At 44.0% G+C, this 16,253-nt stretch overlaps 1 protein-coding gene and 1 pseudogene across 10 annotated transcripts in view; both read right to left on the bottom strand.

Annotated features, from left to right (window-relative positions):
- Positions 1–16,253, bottom strand: part of DNAH6 (dynein axonemal heavy chain 6) — a 228,254-nt gene that overhangs the window by 31,329 nt on the left and 180,672 nt on the right. For 9 of the 10 annotated variants that reach the window (XM_050944316.1, XM_050944319.1, XM_050944320.1 and 6 more), the window contains 8 exons: positions 15,368–15,548; positions 12,729–12,908; positions 11,504–11,737; positions 10,870–11,005; positions 9,666–9,841; positions 8,681–8,871; positions 7,833–7,993; positions 5,798–5,886 (listed from right to left, as the gene is read on the bottom strand). In XM_050944316.1, coding sequence (XP_050800273.1) covers positions 5,798–5,886; positions 7,833–7,993; positions 8,681–8,871; positions 9,666–9,841; positions 10,870–11,005; positions 11,504–11,737; positions 12,729–12,908; positions 15,368–15,548 — 1,348 coding nt within the window. Of the gene's footprint in view, positions 1–5,797; positions 5,887–7,832; positions 7,994–8,680; positions 8,872–9,665; positions 9,842–10,869; positions 11,006–11,503; positions 11,738–12,728; positions 12,909–15,367; positions 15,549–16,253 lie in introns of those variants that run through there. The other variant, XM_050944325.1, reaches the window with a different exon arrangement.
- LOC127048547 (uncharacterized) lies at positions 14,898–14,997 on the bottom strand (annotated as a pseudogene).

The following is a 16,253-nucleotide window of genomic DNA, read 5'->3' as shown; positions in this document are numbered from 1 at the left end:
AGGGAAGAGCCTTTTGAGGCCTTTCCGGAACTTGATGGACATCTTGTGCGAGAACATCGATCTACCCTGGATCAGCGGATTAAAAGCCAAGATGGCAGCTAGATGAACCTTGATAGAAGAGAGGGCCAGACCCTGATACTTAAGGAAGAGCAGATATTCAAAGACTGACTGCAGAGAAGAGCACGTCGGGAAGAACCAGTGGGAGAATCTCATCCACTTCACCAGGCTAGTAGTGGGTTTTCTACTTCCCCAAATGACCTGCTGCACCTCCCAGGCGCAGGCTTAGTCCTCTGGGTTCAACCATGCAGCATTCACAGGTGGAGTGAGGTGGAGGGAGGTGAGGTTGGGGTGCAGGAGGCGACCGGGGTCTTGCGAGAGAAGGTCTGGGCTGTCAGGCAGTGGCCACGGGGGGGGTGGGCGGGCGGGCGGGCGGGGGGCTACTGCCAGATCCAACAGCATGCCGAACCAGTGCTGGTGCATCCAGGCCGGGGCGATCATGGTTCGAGCCTTATCCCTCTTGATTTTTGACAGGACTCTGCTGACAAGTGGGATGGGTGGGAATGCATACATCAGATCTCCGACCAGGACAGGGGAAAAGTGTCCGAGAGAGCCTTGCCAAGGCCTTGCAGAGAGCAAAACTGATGACGTTTTCTGTTCTGTCTGGTAGCGAACAGGTCTACTTGGGGAGTTCCCCACCTCTGGAAGAGCATCTGGACCACTTCTGAGTGGTGTGACCACTCATGGTGAGAAAAGAGGGACCTGCGCTGAGGTGATCTGCCAGTGTGTTCCTGACACCAGGAAGTTGACAGGCCTCCAGGTGGATCACATGCTGGATGCAGAAATCCCTTAGGTTGAGTGTCTCTTGACAGCATGCTCCCCCTTGCCTGTTGATGTGAAACATCAAGGCCATGTTGTCCATGAGCACTTGCACCACACACCCAGATAACTGCGGGAGGAAAACCCCGCAGGCTAGGTGAACTGCCATGAGTTCTTTGACATTTATAAACAACATAATCTCCTCTGTGGACCATGTACTTTGCGTCCACGTCACGCAGAGGTGCGCTCCCCAGCCAAGGTCCGAAGCATCCAATATCAGCGACACCAAAGGCAGTGGGGTGTCAAATGGAACTCCACCAAGGACTGTTCCGGGGTTGGTCCACTACTGCAACACAGTGAGTACCTTCAGTAGGATAGTGACGGCCTTGTCCAGGTGATCCCGGGATGGGGCATAGACTGTAGCCAGCCACTGCTGGAGGGGTTGCATCCGCAGCCTTGCATGGTGGATGACATACATGCACGCTGCCATGTGGCCCAGCAGCCGTAGACAGTCCCTGGCTGTCGTGAAAGGAAATGTGGAGTCCAGTGATGAAGTCCCTTATTGTCTGGAACCTGTCAAGTGGCTAAAATGCCTTTGCCCTGGAGGAGTCGAAGACTGCTCTGATAAATTCTATCCTTTGTACAGGGACTAATGTTGATTTTTCCTTGTTTATCCACAGGCCTAGCCTCCTGCATGTGGTCAGCAGCATCACAATGGCATCCTGGACCTGGGACCTGAAGTGACCCTTGACCAGCCCGTCATTGAGTCACGGGTAGATCAGGATACCTTGACGCTTGAGGTGAGCCGCCACCACCGACACGCACTTTGTGAACACCCTCGGTGTCATTGCCAGGCTGAAGGGGAGCACTGCAAACTGGTAGCACGCGGATCCCACTATGAAGCGGAGGAAGCGACTGTGCCCTTGAAAGATCGCTATATGAAAGTACACGTTCTTCAAGTTGAGGGTGGCATACCAGTTTCCTGGATCCAGGGAGGGGATGGAGGGCAGGGAGACCATGTGGAACTTCAACCTCTTGAGAAACTCGTTGAGGAGTTGCAGGTCCAGGATGGGCCTTAGGCCCCCTTTGGGATCAGAAAGAATGGAAGTAGAACCCCTTGCCCCTGAGGTCTAGGGGGACTTCTTCCACAGCCCCTGCCTGCAGCAGGTCCTGTACCTCCTGATGCAGCAGACTCTCACAAGTGGGGTCCCTGAAGAGGGGTTGGGAGGGAGGGTGGGATGGGGGTTTGAAACAAATTGGAGGGCATAGCCCTGCGCCACAGTATTGAGGGCATCCAAAGTTATAGATGCCCAGGCTGGGAGGAAAAAAGAAAGGCGGCTGGAGAAATGGAGGGGGGCAGGATCCAGGACAGCGGGTGGAATGTTTCCCTGGAGCACACCCTCAAAATGACCGCTTTGATCCCTGCTGGGAGTGGGAAGCACCAGCCTGTGTCGAGGTAGATGGCTGCTGGCCCTGACAGCACTTGTAACCCTAGCCCTTCTTATGGAAAGGCTCTTGTCTAGGCTGGCTGCACTACTGATGGGGAGGCCGTGGCCGAAGTCGCTTTCTTTGCTGCCCTGGAGTGTACAGGTCCAGGGTCTTGAGTGTGGTGCACAAGTCCTTTAGCCCGTGCAGCTTATTGTTTGTTTTCTCTGCAAACAGAGCCTGGCCATCGAATGGGAGGTCCTGGAGGGACTGTTGGACCTCAGCCGACAAGTCCAAGGACTGCAGCCACGCCACCCTCCTGATTACTATGGCTGAGACCATGTCTGCGCTGCAGAATCAGCCCTGTCAGAAGCTGCCTGCAGTTCCGCCCTCACCACTCCCTGCCCCTCTTCCAGGATGGCCTGGAACTCTTTCCTGGGGTCCTCTGGGAGGGAGTCAACAAATTTGGCCATCGACTGCCAAACATTAAAATCATAACAGCCCAATAGGGCCTGATGGTTCACCACCCTCAGCTGTAGGCTTGGTGACAAACAAACCTTTCTCCCAAAAAAAGAGTCCAGCTTCTTCATCTCTTTATTTTTGGGAGTAACCCGTGGTTGTCCCTGTCTTTCCCACTCATTGACTGCAGGCACTACTAACGAGTTTGGGGCAGGGTGGGTACAGAAGTACTTGTACCCTCTTGCAGGCACATAGTACTTGCACTCTGCCCACTTGGAGATTGGGGGTAGCAATGAGAGGGTCTACCAGAGGGCTTTGGTAATGTTGGCCACCCCCTCATGAACTGTCAGTGAGACTCTAGTGGGGGCTGCCAAGCTGAGGATGAAGAAGGTGTCAGAGAGCTCCATCTCCTCAGTTTCTAGCCCCAAGTTCAAGGCTACTCTCCTCAAAAGCTCCTGATGAGCTTTGGCATCATCCAGGGGGACCACAGGTGGGGGCCCCATGATGGCCTTATCAGGGGATGAGGCAGAGGTTGTGGCTGCAGCAGGTGCCACCACCTCTGAGACCTGCTCGGCAGGACCTTCTTCCCCCAAGCACTGTGGCCTCCATCTCAGATGGGCGGAAGACCATGGCAGAGGGCTTTTCGGAGACTCCTGACACCGACTGATGCCCTTGGGACAGCTACAGGAACCCCCACGGGTTCCAAGGGTGCCATGCCATGGGCCATTGACCCCGAGACTACAATAGTCCTGTCAGTGCCACGGGAAGGATCGGTGATGCCAATGGAGGATTTTGACCTGCCTGCAGGGGCTCTTGGTCCGACTCCAAGCCCTGGGATGAAGGGCCCTGCTCCGGATACCGGGACTGTACCGAAGCTGACCAGCAGTGTCCACCGCCATGCTCCGAGTGGGATCTTTATGTGGGTGATGACTAACCATGCCGAGATCCCAGTGACCAGCATCCGATGGATCCACAATGGTACCCGGGCGATCTATGCCGAATGCTTTCTGGCAGGTGCCAATCCATGGAGCGGGAGCAAGAGCGTGACTGATGTTGCAATGTTGAGCGTCGATGCTGGTACGACAACCTATGTCGGTCGGCCAGTGACCGGTACCGAGAGTCCCAATGGAGGCTTTTGCTGGAGTGGCTATGATGCTCCCAGTACCGGGGTTGTGGGATTTAGCATACCTCAATAGATCTACGCTATCCTACCAGCAACCGACGCTTTGAGCCCACAGAGCAAGGACCAGAATCCGGAGACTGGCACCGACGGCTCTGACTGGTAGGCAGCCCTATGCCCACGGAGCAGTAGCTCTGAGTGGGAGAGCAGTGGCAGGATGCTCCCTGAGGTGGCAAGTGGAGCTGCACTGATAGGGACTAAAGGAATGGTCCAAAGGCAGGCTGACCCCTTGATTTGGGAGCTGCCGTCACTGGTGTGGGTGGCACCGGAGGGATAAGATGTGGAAGTGGAATTTCGCCTGTCTGACGATGGCACCAGCAAGGCGCTCTGCACCAAAGCCGCGGAGTCTGATCTTGCCTGCTCCAGCACTGACTCCATAAGGGGTGCTTTAAGTCGGATGTCCCACTCTTTCGTAGTGGAAGGCTTAAAGTTCCTGCAGATGTGACACCTGTTGCTGACATGAGATTTTCCCCAAACACCTTAAACAACTGGTGTGGGGGTCACTGACGGCTTAGGCTTCCTACAGTGGTCACAGTTGTTAAAGCCCAGGGAGCGGAGCATGCCCCGCCCCTAGCCTAAGTCCCTTCTGGGATAACTGTAAACTAACTAAAACACACTAAGGGAACTAACACTAATTGTTATAACTATTTACAAAAAAGTGCGCAACAAACAGTTCTAGAGAAGAAAAAGTTTGCCAGAGCAAAGGTACATTCCAGCACCGTCACTGGCAGTGAGAAGGAACTGGGCGGGGAGGGCGGGGAGGTCAGTGGCGCACCTTATACCACAGCATATGTGTGCCACTTCAGAGGGCGCCAGAGCTGATCCCCTACAGATACCGAGGAGAAAACTTCCGACACCAGTGCATGTGGCGAGCACACACGCCTAACATGGAATGGACATGAGCAAGCACTTGAAGAAGAATAGATAGATCCCCTCTCTTGGCAGATTAGCCAGCAGCAGTAATTGTCCAGAAGGTGGTCAGAGGAGATAAAAGTTATCACCAAATTTGTTCTAGAGATCAAGTTGAGAGAGTAATGGCGAGCAAAGAACATTTAGAACTCCAAGGAGAAGCTTTGGATATTTTGATGGTGAAGACAGTGCAAAAAGATGCTTTAGAAGTGGTTCTGGACCTAGTTGAGCGTGCTCTGATATCCCCAGGTGTGTGAAGACCTGTCAGGTCACAAAATCATGTATACATATTCTGATCCATTTGGACAGCCTGTAAGCTGCAATGGACTGAACCCAGGCCTAATCCCCATATGCCACAAAAAGTTTGAAGGACTTGGAGATAGATATGGCCCTATATAGATAATAACTTCAGGCCCTCTGGATGTCTAAAGCATGGAGCATGACTTCCCTGGATGCAAATGAAGCTGAGTAATATGCAGATAGGTTAATGGAGAGATGGAGATGGAAACCAGAGACCACTTGGGCCACAAAATTGGGGTGACGACACAGGACTTAGTTACAAAAGCTGATAAAGTTGCAGCTACTTGTATTTACAGGTACCACAGTGGAGAAGAGATTATGGATTTTGGACTCATTTTGGTTTGTCAGAACTTTGGACACCTTGTGTTTGTACAGGCAGGATTGCTGATTGTCAGTTGATCCCATTTAGTGTTTTTCAAGAAAATGATGTGTCTGACCATCCTAAATATAATATGCGTCTGAGGAAGTGGGTATTCACCCACGAAAGCTTATGCTCCGATACATCTATTAGTCTACAAGGTGCCACAGGACTCTTTGTTGCTAAATATAAGAGCAAAAGATACAAACATTGCAACTTGTAGAATATGCTTTTTGGATCTTGATTGATTAGAAAATACAGATTAGACATTTGATTTGAGATACTCTGTAAATAATTTATTTCGTCCTTGCATTGTTCATTTTGCTTAAGGTTATTTCCAGATATATTACCTTGACAGAGCTCTGAAGGACAGTGACAGGAAAGGTTTCACTAGGCATGGAACTTAAATAGAGTCGAAAGCTCTCCTGAATAGAAACATCTGAAAACCAAAAGAATGAGTACATTCACTACACTCCTGTGAAAGAGTTTAATTGTTAAAATTCATACACAAATCATAAGCAATTTGCCATAAAATCTATCTTTCCAATGGCTGGAGTACTGGAACTATATATAACACCTAATGTTTATTTATGATCTGGAAGAGGGAGTAAAAAGCATCATATTTAAATTACAGGGGATATTTTGGGAAGTGTTTCAAACACCAGTGAACATAAACAGATAGTAAAAAGGAACATGGAAAGCTTGGACAGTAGGTACTACAGGGGAGTCAGAAGATAAAGCGAGACTCAAGAAAATGCATATGGAGAAAAATAATAAGAAATACAGATATTACTTCGGAAAGAAAAACCTGAAAAGCAATGATGCTGAAAGAGATTGAGGGATGATAGTGGACAGCTAGATATGAGATTGCAGTGGGATATGGCAGCAGGAAATGCTAATGTAATTTTGAGCTATATATGCAGAAGTATCATGTCATAAATAACACTCCCTTGGTATATGACTATATTGCTACCAAACCTGGAATACTGTGTTCTGTTCTAGGCATCTAAGTAATAGAAAGTTATAGAAAAATTGAATGGGGTACAGGCAAAAGCAATACAATGATTAAGGGGATGGAAGTGCTGACATATAAAGAAATTGTAAAAGAACTAAATGGCTGGAATTGTCAAAGGAGTCTAAAGAAAGCAGGTGGCCAACTTCCATTAACTTCATTGGGAGTTGAATTTCTAAATGGTCCTTATGCCTTCAAAATACACCCCAATATGCACAGCTTGGCTAAGCACTAACTTAAAGGGACAGTGAAGGAGTATAAGCAAACTGTGCATTATGATGGTAGAGAAAGGATTACTAGGGAGCCAAGGAGAGGCAAAAAGCAGACCAGCTGGGCTCAATTGCAGCTGCTGCTATAGAAGGGCTGGCTTTCAGAGGACTTGAGGAGGTTGCGGAGAAGAAAGCTCTCAAAGAGAGAAGAGTTCAGCTCCCTGTGAGTCTGTGAATGTAGCTGGAGAAGGCCGAGCAAGGAAAAGGAGCCTCTGGTTAGTGGCTGAAGTTTTCCCATGGAAGTTGGCTGAAGCAACCCAGACCTTAATTTTTATAATGTACAAAAAACTTCACTGTGAAGCAGTTAAAGCTGTGGCCATTACATACATGGAACAAAACCACTGAAAGCAAAGAGATGACAGTGTAAGCCAACTAACAGACAGGTAGTCACCTACAAGCACACACCTGGTCACTACAACAGACCACAACTTGAACTTTGACCCTCCACAGCCTTCCTGTCTGCACATACCCTTTTACCAAACACCTGCTTCCAAACACCATTAGTAGTGGACATTTAGCAAAGTAGATCATAGACTATCAGGATTGGAAGGGACCTCAGGAGATCATCTAGTCCAACCCCCTGCTAAAAGCAGGGCCCATCCCCAGACAGATTTTTGCCCCAGATCCCTAAGTGGCCCCCTCAAGGATTGAATTCACAACCCTGGGTTTAGCAGGCCAATGCTAAAACCACTGAGCTATTCCTCCCCCCTAAGATTGGTGAGGATTGTGATTAATCATATGTAAATATCTCTGTGCTTCAGTTCCCAATCTGTGGATAAGGATAGTATTTCCCTGTTTTACAGGCTGTTGGCATTGTGAGAATTCATTAATGTGAAAACATTCTTTAATATACGTGAGGTGAACAGATGCAATGGCGAAAACCTATAAGCAAGCAAATGAAACAAATAAATAAATGAGCACTACAGAGCATAGAACAGAGTAATACTCTTTAAAAGGATGAGCAATTTCTTAATCCTACAGAGGACCATTTCTTTGGCTCTTTCCCCTCTCATCGGCAAGACAAGCAAAAAGTGGAAAAGCACACTTCTGATTTGGCACTACCATCAAGGAAATATATTGTGTTGTAGAAGGAAAATTACATACTTGGCTCAGTAAAACTTTTTATAAGCTCCTCCATAGCTAACATCCATGAAACTGCTAGGTGACAGTTTTGCAGAAAAACCCAATTTCCTGTTTTCATTGCATCCTTTATCAGCTTCTCTGCAATAGGTCCTTGCCCTTGCCCTAGTGAAATTGACCGTACTCTGAAACAGAGAAAATTTTGTCAACGTTCATGATGCAAATACTTGAACATACAGTGACTTTTGAAATGGTAGGTTTTTTAGGATTTGTAGCTTTTAAAGATAGTGGCCAAAACTTCCTAACTTGGCTGCTGAAATTTAGGCTCCTCAATCCATATTTAGACCCTAAATAGAAATGGCCTCATTTTCAGAGATGCTGGGCACCGACAAATCCACTGAGGTCTGTGGGAGCTGAAAGTGCTCATAATCTCTGAAAACTGCACCAATGTTATTTAGGTGCCTAACATGGTTTTAGGAGTCTGATTTCGCAGCTTTGGCTATTATTACAAACATAGAGTTCTCTGAAGCAGAGCAATAGTATATAGTTTGGAGGAGAACTAAAAAAAAATATTTTAACATACATTTACGTATAGAGAGGGTGAAATCCTGACCCCACTAAACTCAATGGTAAAAGTCAGTGGGGCCAGCATTTCACCCACAGACAGTGCATGTTACAGTATGACTCAATGGAATAAATGTGCAAGCATAAGAGGGTGGGATTTTCAAAGAAGACTAGACGAATTAGGTACCCAGGTTCCCTTCAAATCCTTAGGGTTCTTTGATACTCAATAATCCATTTCCTTAAACTTCTTGGGGTCCTTTGAACATCCCAGCTGAATACCATGTCTAATAAAACTATGTACTTTGTACCGTTCTGAATATCCTCGCTCTTTTGCAAATCTCTGGAAAGCTCCCATGGGGTCAGAGCCTGTGCTTAGGATAAACACCAGAGGAGTTGAAGAGGACATGTCTTGATATAGAGTTCCCAAGTCAACTGGGGGATTCTCTATGAATTGTTTTCCAAGGTTCTCTATTACAAACTCAGTAAGTGCAGAGACCACCTGAAGATATGAAAACATATCAATTTACAAACAGAAAGAGGCCCAGAGAACAGTATTTACATTCGACTGTATACCCCTTCCAGGCCAGGACTGTATCTTTGTATGTCTTTCTACAGCACCATCAGGCCCAGTCCTCACTGGGCAAATACAAATAACAAAGACTAACTAATCAGTGGTAAAAATCATCAATCCTCCAAGTTCAAAATCATTACGATCCCTTCAAGCAACTACCTCCCGAAACCCATAAACAGACAACATTCACTGCATTGTGTTAACTCAAACACACCTCAGTTAGTACTAGGGGCATTTCAAAAAGTTTGATTCAACATCCAAAAAATTTGGATAAGATCATAAGAATTGGCAAACTAGAACTGGCCATTGTCCACAGAGGCATGTGAGTAGCCCCTGTAAAGTCAAACTTCCCACTGCACTCAAAAATTCCCAGACTTTGCAGCAGACTCATAGTAAACAAATTAATTACAAAAAGAGAGATTGTGACTGGTACAAGGACCCTCTCCATCCTGCCACCCATGGGCCAGTCACAAATCTCAGTCCCTCTGCTTGGAAGAGAACAGGCATCGCTCCTGCGGCAGATTCACATAGTCCCAAAGAAGCTAGGGAAGGGAGCTAGCCCTCTTCTCCAGCCAGATCCAAGCTTCCATTGGGAAGGTCCATCTCTGCATCATCCCTCTTCAAGCCAACATCCAAATGACACAATATGGCCCCAAGTAAACAATTTTGCAAATGCTTGTAGCTTTGGTGTGGATGCAAATTTCTGTACAACTGGATTTTACCTTTTCTTCCATAAAACTTTTCACAATAATTAATTTCTGAAACATGCTCAGTCTTGTGTCCCAGGAAGCTTTCATTGTGCCTTCCTTTTTTCCTTCTTCGGTTTGCTCTACAGAAGGGGCGGGTTCAGAATCATATGTTTCCGACGTTTCTGGGTTGACACGAATTTCAAGGCACCCTACAAATGACATTGTCATTAGCAATGTCTTAAATTTAGAACTTGCCAAGCAGAAACCATTCACAATGATATGGTGATATGTAAGACCAAATTTTCAAAAAGGCAAAGGCTCTCTTTTGTACATGAGTTAGAGGTCTAACTGGCTCTTTGCATGCAATCATGGTGACTGTGTGACCAGCTGTAGGATTCTATTTTGGGGACAGACAACGTTGGATTAAGGCATAGGCATGATAGGCTCCTGCTGTCACATAATTATGTCAGAATCTGAGCTTCAATTTTTTGTAAGTGGCTTTCTATCTCTCATGGTTTCAAAGAAAAGCTTGAAAAGGTGACTCAAGTGTAACTGAGATGTCTGCTGGAGCTTGTAGAGAGCCTAAAACAATAGCTCTGAGAGGGGTAAGCTGCCCCATTCATCTTAATCAGGTTTTTCCTGCAGTATCACGGATTTGGGGGGCCAGGTCAACATCACTGCTGCAGAAGATTGTGTATGTGGCAGGAGAGCAGTGCAGCAGGCCCAGCCGACTCTTCCAATAAAGCAAATACATTTCGGCTATTGGGGTAAGAGTTCTGGAGGGCCTCCTGGCTATTACCTCTGCATCACTCGGAGAAAGAGGCGGGCACTGTTGGTTCTGAGAGAAGGGATCATACTGTTGCCCTGCTTCTCCCAAGTAGTCAGGAGGAGCCCTACTGCCACTTATGGGGCTGTCCCCACTCTTCCAGTGTGGGGAGCTCCAGCCTGTTGAAAGAAGATAGCTGCCAAGTCCCCCAGCAGAGAGTGTAAATGAGAGTAACGGGAAATGGAGTCATTATGTCAAAGGGAAAATGGAAAAGTGCATCGTACGCATAACAAATGTCTTAAGGCTTTGAATAAACTGCCTGCTGCAGTGGCTGAGTTACTGTTTCTGAGGCTGTTCAAAAATAGGTTTGATAAAATATAAGTAGAATCAGTGTAAAAAACCCTCCTTGAAGCAGAGGTTTGGCAGAAGCAAAATGGCTTTTCCAATCCACTTTCTTATCTATCATGTTACCTAATTTAATGAAAATGTGTGTGGACAGTATTTCATTCTGAATTCCTTGAAAACATGGCAGTGTTTCCTCTAAGTCACAACACATAAACCATGTGGTGTCTTCGAGCCATGGAACATCAGGCTTAGCAGGGCGTTGCTGTTGGAAAGATGAAAGGATCAGTGAAAATATGAAAGAAGAAGGTGGTAAATAAAAGCTTGACAAATATATGACTATTTTTAATAGTCAGAATGTGAAAGTTGCACAAGAAACAAGTTTATTAATAGTGGGACCAATTCAGAAAAGCATTTAAGCATGATCTTAAATTCATTCTTATTTGTATGTGTTTAAGTATGTGTTTAAGTCCCACTGACATGCTTAAAATTAAGTGTGTGTTTAAATGCTGTCCTGAATAATGATGCTTTCTTTGATTGGAATCAATAAGTAACAAATATCTAAAATAACTGTGCAAATGTTTCAGGCCTCAAAATGTAACATATCACGTGATGGAAAATCATAATTAGAAGTCACCAAAGTCACTATTGTAAAGACAAATTTAGACACCAACCTCCTTTCACTATCTACAAATCACTTTGTAAAACCAAAAATACATAATTATTTACTATTTTGTTTATCATCAATCTACTCCAAGTGCACCTTATCTAAGCCAGCAGAACCCCGGAGGAAAAAATTCCATTCTGTATTGGTAAGTTCTTCTCTCTGCCGCATGATCTCAATGCACAGCATAAAGCTGTAGATGAGTTTGTGTTGTTCAAAAAGGCCGCGGGACACATTGGTATAAGTCGCATAGAGAGTCTGGCTAAGCAGTATTGCCAGGCGCTGCTGCAGATTATTCTTCTTTTCAGAAGTCTCAATAGTTGTATTAAATAACTGCAAGAAAAAAACAGTTTTGATGAGCTTATTTCTAATTGTTAATAACAGCATACTTCTAGATTAATTCACTGGACTAGAACAATGATTCTCAAACTATGTCGTATTGTACAATACTTCTTAAGTGAGAGATCCTCTCATACCCAGAGCATGTCTCCTCCCAACCTCTCGGTAATGATTCCCATGTTTTTCTGCAACCACTATAGGTTAGGGGTTTGTTATAGAAGTGGATGGGTGAGATTCTGTGGCCTGCATTGTGCTGGAGGTCAGACTAGATGATCATAATGGTCCCTTCTGACCTTAAAGTCTATGAATCTATGAGTGCATGGAATTTTCAAGAAATAATATTAAGACACCAGTAAGAAGATAAAATGAGAAAATAAACTCGCTTTAATATGATGGTTGTGGCTTACATCCTCTCGTTTTGTTTGACAGACATTATTCACCATTGTAACATAGAAAGCTCTGCGGTCTACAGGGAAATGCTCTAACAAGCACCACCATTCCATGGACCAAAATTTCAGAACCACTGAACTAGCAAAGTAAGCTAACTTTGAAGAGTCAGGTACTCTTCAGGGTGCAGACTTCTTGTGAGACGCTGGAAAAATCGCTTACATTAAATATTATAAAACTCAAAGTTATTTAAATTCAGGCACCTAAATGACAGTGAGTTTAAGAGATGCTGACCATCATGTTAAATTTCTTGACTTTAGTGGAGTCTCTGGGTGTTCTGCAGTTTTGAAAATCAGACAACTTAACTCTAGACACCTAAATGAATGTCTAAATTTGGAAACAGTACTTAGAATCATACTTGGATGTTTTATAATCTTACTAATTTTTCAAATTTATCATAAAATTAGAAACAGAATGAATTCTTTTTTGATGTAATGAAAAAACAATTCTTAAAGGCTTAAATTTTGCTGCCTGTTATATATAACAATTTCTATTCATATACTAAATGCTATTTACTTCAAAGAAAAATGAAACTAACCTGCTTAAAATATTTTAAGGAAAACTGATACATGGGATCAATCTCTGACAGATTTGCAATCACAAAGTACATGACAGACCCTCGAGTAGCAACAGGGCGGTACTTTTCACGAGCAGTGTTTATCTTCTCTTCAGTAGATTCTGCTTCTTTTAGCCTTGTTTTAATGGCACCAGATGTAACCTAAAAGAAACAAGTTTTAATAGCATTTTAGAAAACATTTCATGATAGAGAGAGCATGGAGCACGAGGAGCAAGCTCCTCATTTGATGTTGATGGCAGTGGTGTAATTTTATGCATCATTTGCCAAAGACATGAAAGCGCCATCTCATGCTGAGGGAGGCATTCTTCTATTCCAAGAGCTACAGAGAATTTTTGTCTGTCACAGACTAGAAACTCAAGATCCAGGTTTGGTTCTGTTTTAGCTATTGGATACTTTTAGAAGAGAATATTAGTTCCTTTGATAATTTAAAATGAAATGCTAAGCATTTATGCAAATCAATGTACTATGCTGCATTTTGTAACTTATATTGACAGTACCATTAGCCAACAACATCAGTTTACCCCCAAGAATAACTAGGAAGTTTTTAGCAGAGGCAGTATCTCAGAAGATCATGAAAAATTATGACAAGGGGAAAAAAAGAAAGAGGAAAATATATTTAGAATGTTTACCAAATAATTAATTGAAGAATATAACCAAACACAAATCAAGCAACTTATCAGCCTCAGTGCTGGAGAGCTGGAGAGAATGGGGAAAAGAGGCTTGCTTAACATCATGCTAGAATGATGGCCTACATAATTTCTGCTGGAAATTATGGGCTGGCTCCTAAGCCTCAATGAAGCTATGCCAATTTACTCCATCTGAAGCTCTGCCCCTAAATGTAGATGACTACTCCAAAACTCTACCTGCAAATAAATGTATAACAGATGGGTCTGATTTTCTGGCTTTCCATGGTATTACACTTTTGAGAATGTGAATGTTATGGGCCAAAATCAGCCAGAAAGAGTTTAGAATGATAGGTTACATTTTTCCTAACCCAAATTATGCACTGTACTGATACTACAAGGGTAAACCCACACTACCCATCAGGGGTGTCTCAGGCCTGATCCGAAAGGACCATCTTTTGGAGTGAAATGGTAATTCATTCTTCATGGCTTGTTCAATATGTGGCTGGGACCACCAACTAGAGTCCAGCTTTGACCAACTGGGACTGTGGTTTTTGTAATGCAGACTTTTGTCCATTAAGAAGTAGGTCAACCTAAGGAATTCTACAATTCACAGCTAGATCTTTACTATGGCTTTCACACTGAGTAGAATCTTACTTTGCAAACAGTCCCATCTGGTAAGACTGTATAGTCCTTATTCACATTGGGGAGCAATTAGGCAGAGTCCCATTTACTTCAGTGTGATTGCTTGTGGAGTAAGATACTATTCAATAAGTGTAGCTGAACATAGCCTTGATAAGCAAAGTGAAACTGCTACATAATTATTGCACATTAATTCTTTAAATAAGAAAACTATTTTTTCATAAAGAAAAAATCTTGAGCCAAATATACCTAGAGTGACAATCAATACAGTTAGCATTTGCCAACAGATTCTATGCAGTTAACAGCTATTCCCTACTGTAAGCATGGGACCATTTCCTTCACAAGTGGAAACAGATGGACAGTATCTTTCAGAAATCTCACTACCATGGAATTTGAGAAAATCAACTTTCCTTGGATCAGAGGATGGAATGTTGAGATTGCCACCAAATGAATCCTCAGTGAACTAAGACCTAGACCCAAGGAATTCAAATATAACAGGTAGTCCAAAATGTCCTGAACACAATGTCTCTTGAGCCAAATATACCTAGAGTGACAACCAATACAGTTAGCATTTGCCAACAGATTCTATGCAGTTAACAGCTATTCCCTACTGTAAGCATATGGAGAGACTGGTATCTTGTACACAGTGTGGTAACTACTACCAAATTCTGACTTTTTAATCATAGAATACCAGGGTTGGAAGGGACCTCAGGAGGTCATCTAGTCCAACCCCCTGTTCAAAGCAAGACCACTCCCCAGACAGATTTTTGCAGCAGATCTCTAAATGGTCCCCTCAAGAACTGAACTCACAACCTGGGGTTTAGCAGGGTAATGCTCAAACCACTGAGCTATCTCTCCCCCTCCAAAAAATATGGAACGTTTTATGAATTTGCATGTCATCCTTGCGCAGGGGCCACGCTAATCTCTGTATCATTTCAATTTTAGTATATGTACTGCCGAAGCACAATGGCAACCACATGAACAGAATATTTGTATGACAGTAACAAACAAGCATTAATTTTGTAGAGTTAAATATTGCCTAGCTAACCTTCAATATTAAAATGCTAATCTAGGAAACTATTGGATATAATTAATTTAGATTTTTAAAATGGTTTTATATTGGGACACATGACCCCTATGTCAGACTAACTGCATTACATGCGTCTGGGTTTTGAAAGCTTGGTCTATTATTTTAGAACTGTGGATCTGTAAAAGTCAACGTATAAAGAAGAAACATAAATCTGAGACTTTTTTCCCTGTGTAACATTTCATACAGCCCTTGCTATATCACTTATTTTTAATTAAAACAAGGTATTGTAAAAGTGAGTCTCCTGCCTTTGATTCCTGGAGTGTGTTGATGAGTTCTTCTTTGTCTAGGATGTTTCCCTCAGAAGTAAACAACATTTTTAGAATTTTGTCTTCAATAGCTTTCAATTGATTTTTATCAGCATTGATTCTCACAATGAGCTGGGTTCTTTGTTCCTCAAGCTCAGGCTTCTCCAGTCGCACAACATCACTAGAAAAGAAGTTAGAAGTTCCGGTTAATAGCTTTATCACCTGTTCTCTCTTGCCCTCACTGTCTTTCTGTTTAGTGGTCCAGTTCATTCTAACAAATTTTCCCAAACACTCCTGGCCCCTCACTCCATCCCTTCTGTGCTTCTCCAGTGGCATAATGGGAATGCAGAGCAATTATGGATTCCCCTAACATAGGGAGAATCCCCATGTGGCACAGGGGATGTTACTAAGCAGTCTAGGAGTGAAACCAGAGTGTAATATCCTCTGGCAGTCCAAGTCAAAGAAGCCAATGTAAGTTCTTAGGCTACTCTAAATTACATCAGGGCCATTCAGCTCCTGGTCAAGCTGAGGATCAGGGAGGGTGCAGAAGCTTCCCTCTCACTCTAAGTCCAGCAGTGTAAGTTAGGGGATTTCGCCCTCTGGCATGGAACATGCAGCTCCATGAGGTTCCCAGGGGAACACAAAGTTACTGCCTAGCTAAGATGTAACATCAATAACCGTCTTTAACTGACTACAAGGAAAATACTGCAGAAGATATTAAAAAGTCACTATTTGCTAAGTGTGACCACAGGGTCATCACAGATACTTCCTATTTTAAGAACATGGTAAACTGTTGTAATCTTGGCTAGCACGGTAAGGTAATTATTGGTACAAGGTGATAGGCACTGTTTAAGGATCTGAACAGAACGGAAATTGAGGCCCAGAA

The sequence above is a fragment of the Gopherus flavomarginatus genome, chromosome 3, assembly GCF_025201925.1.
Source record: "Gopherus flavomarginatus isolate rGopFla2 chromosome 3, rGopFla2.mat.asm, whole genome shotgun sequence".
Taxonomy (NCBI): Eukaryota; Metazoa; Chordata; order Testudines; family Testudinidae; genus Gopherus; species Gopherus flavomarginatus.
Note: the sequence above shows the minus strand (reverse complement) of the source record. Positions and strands in the feature narration are given on the sequence as shown.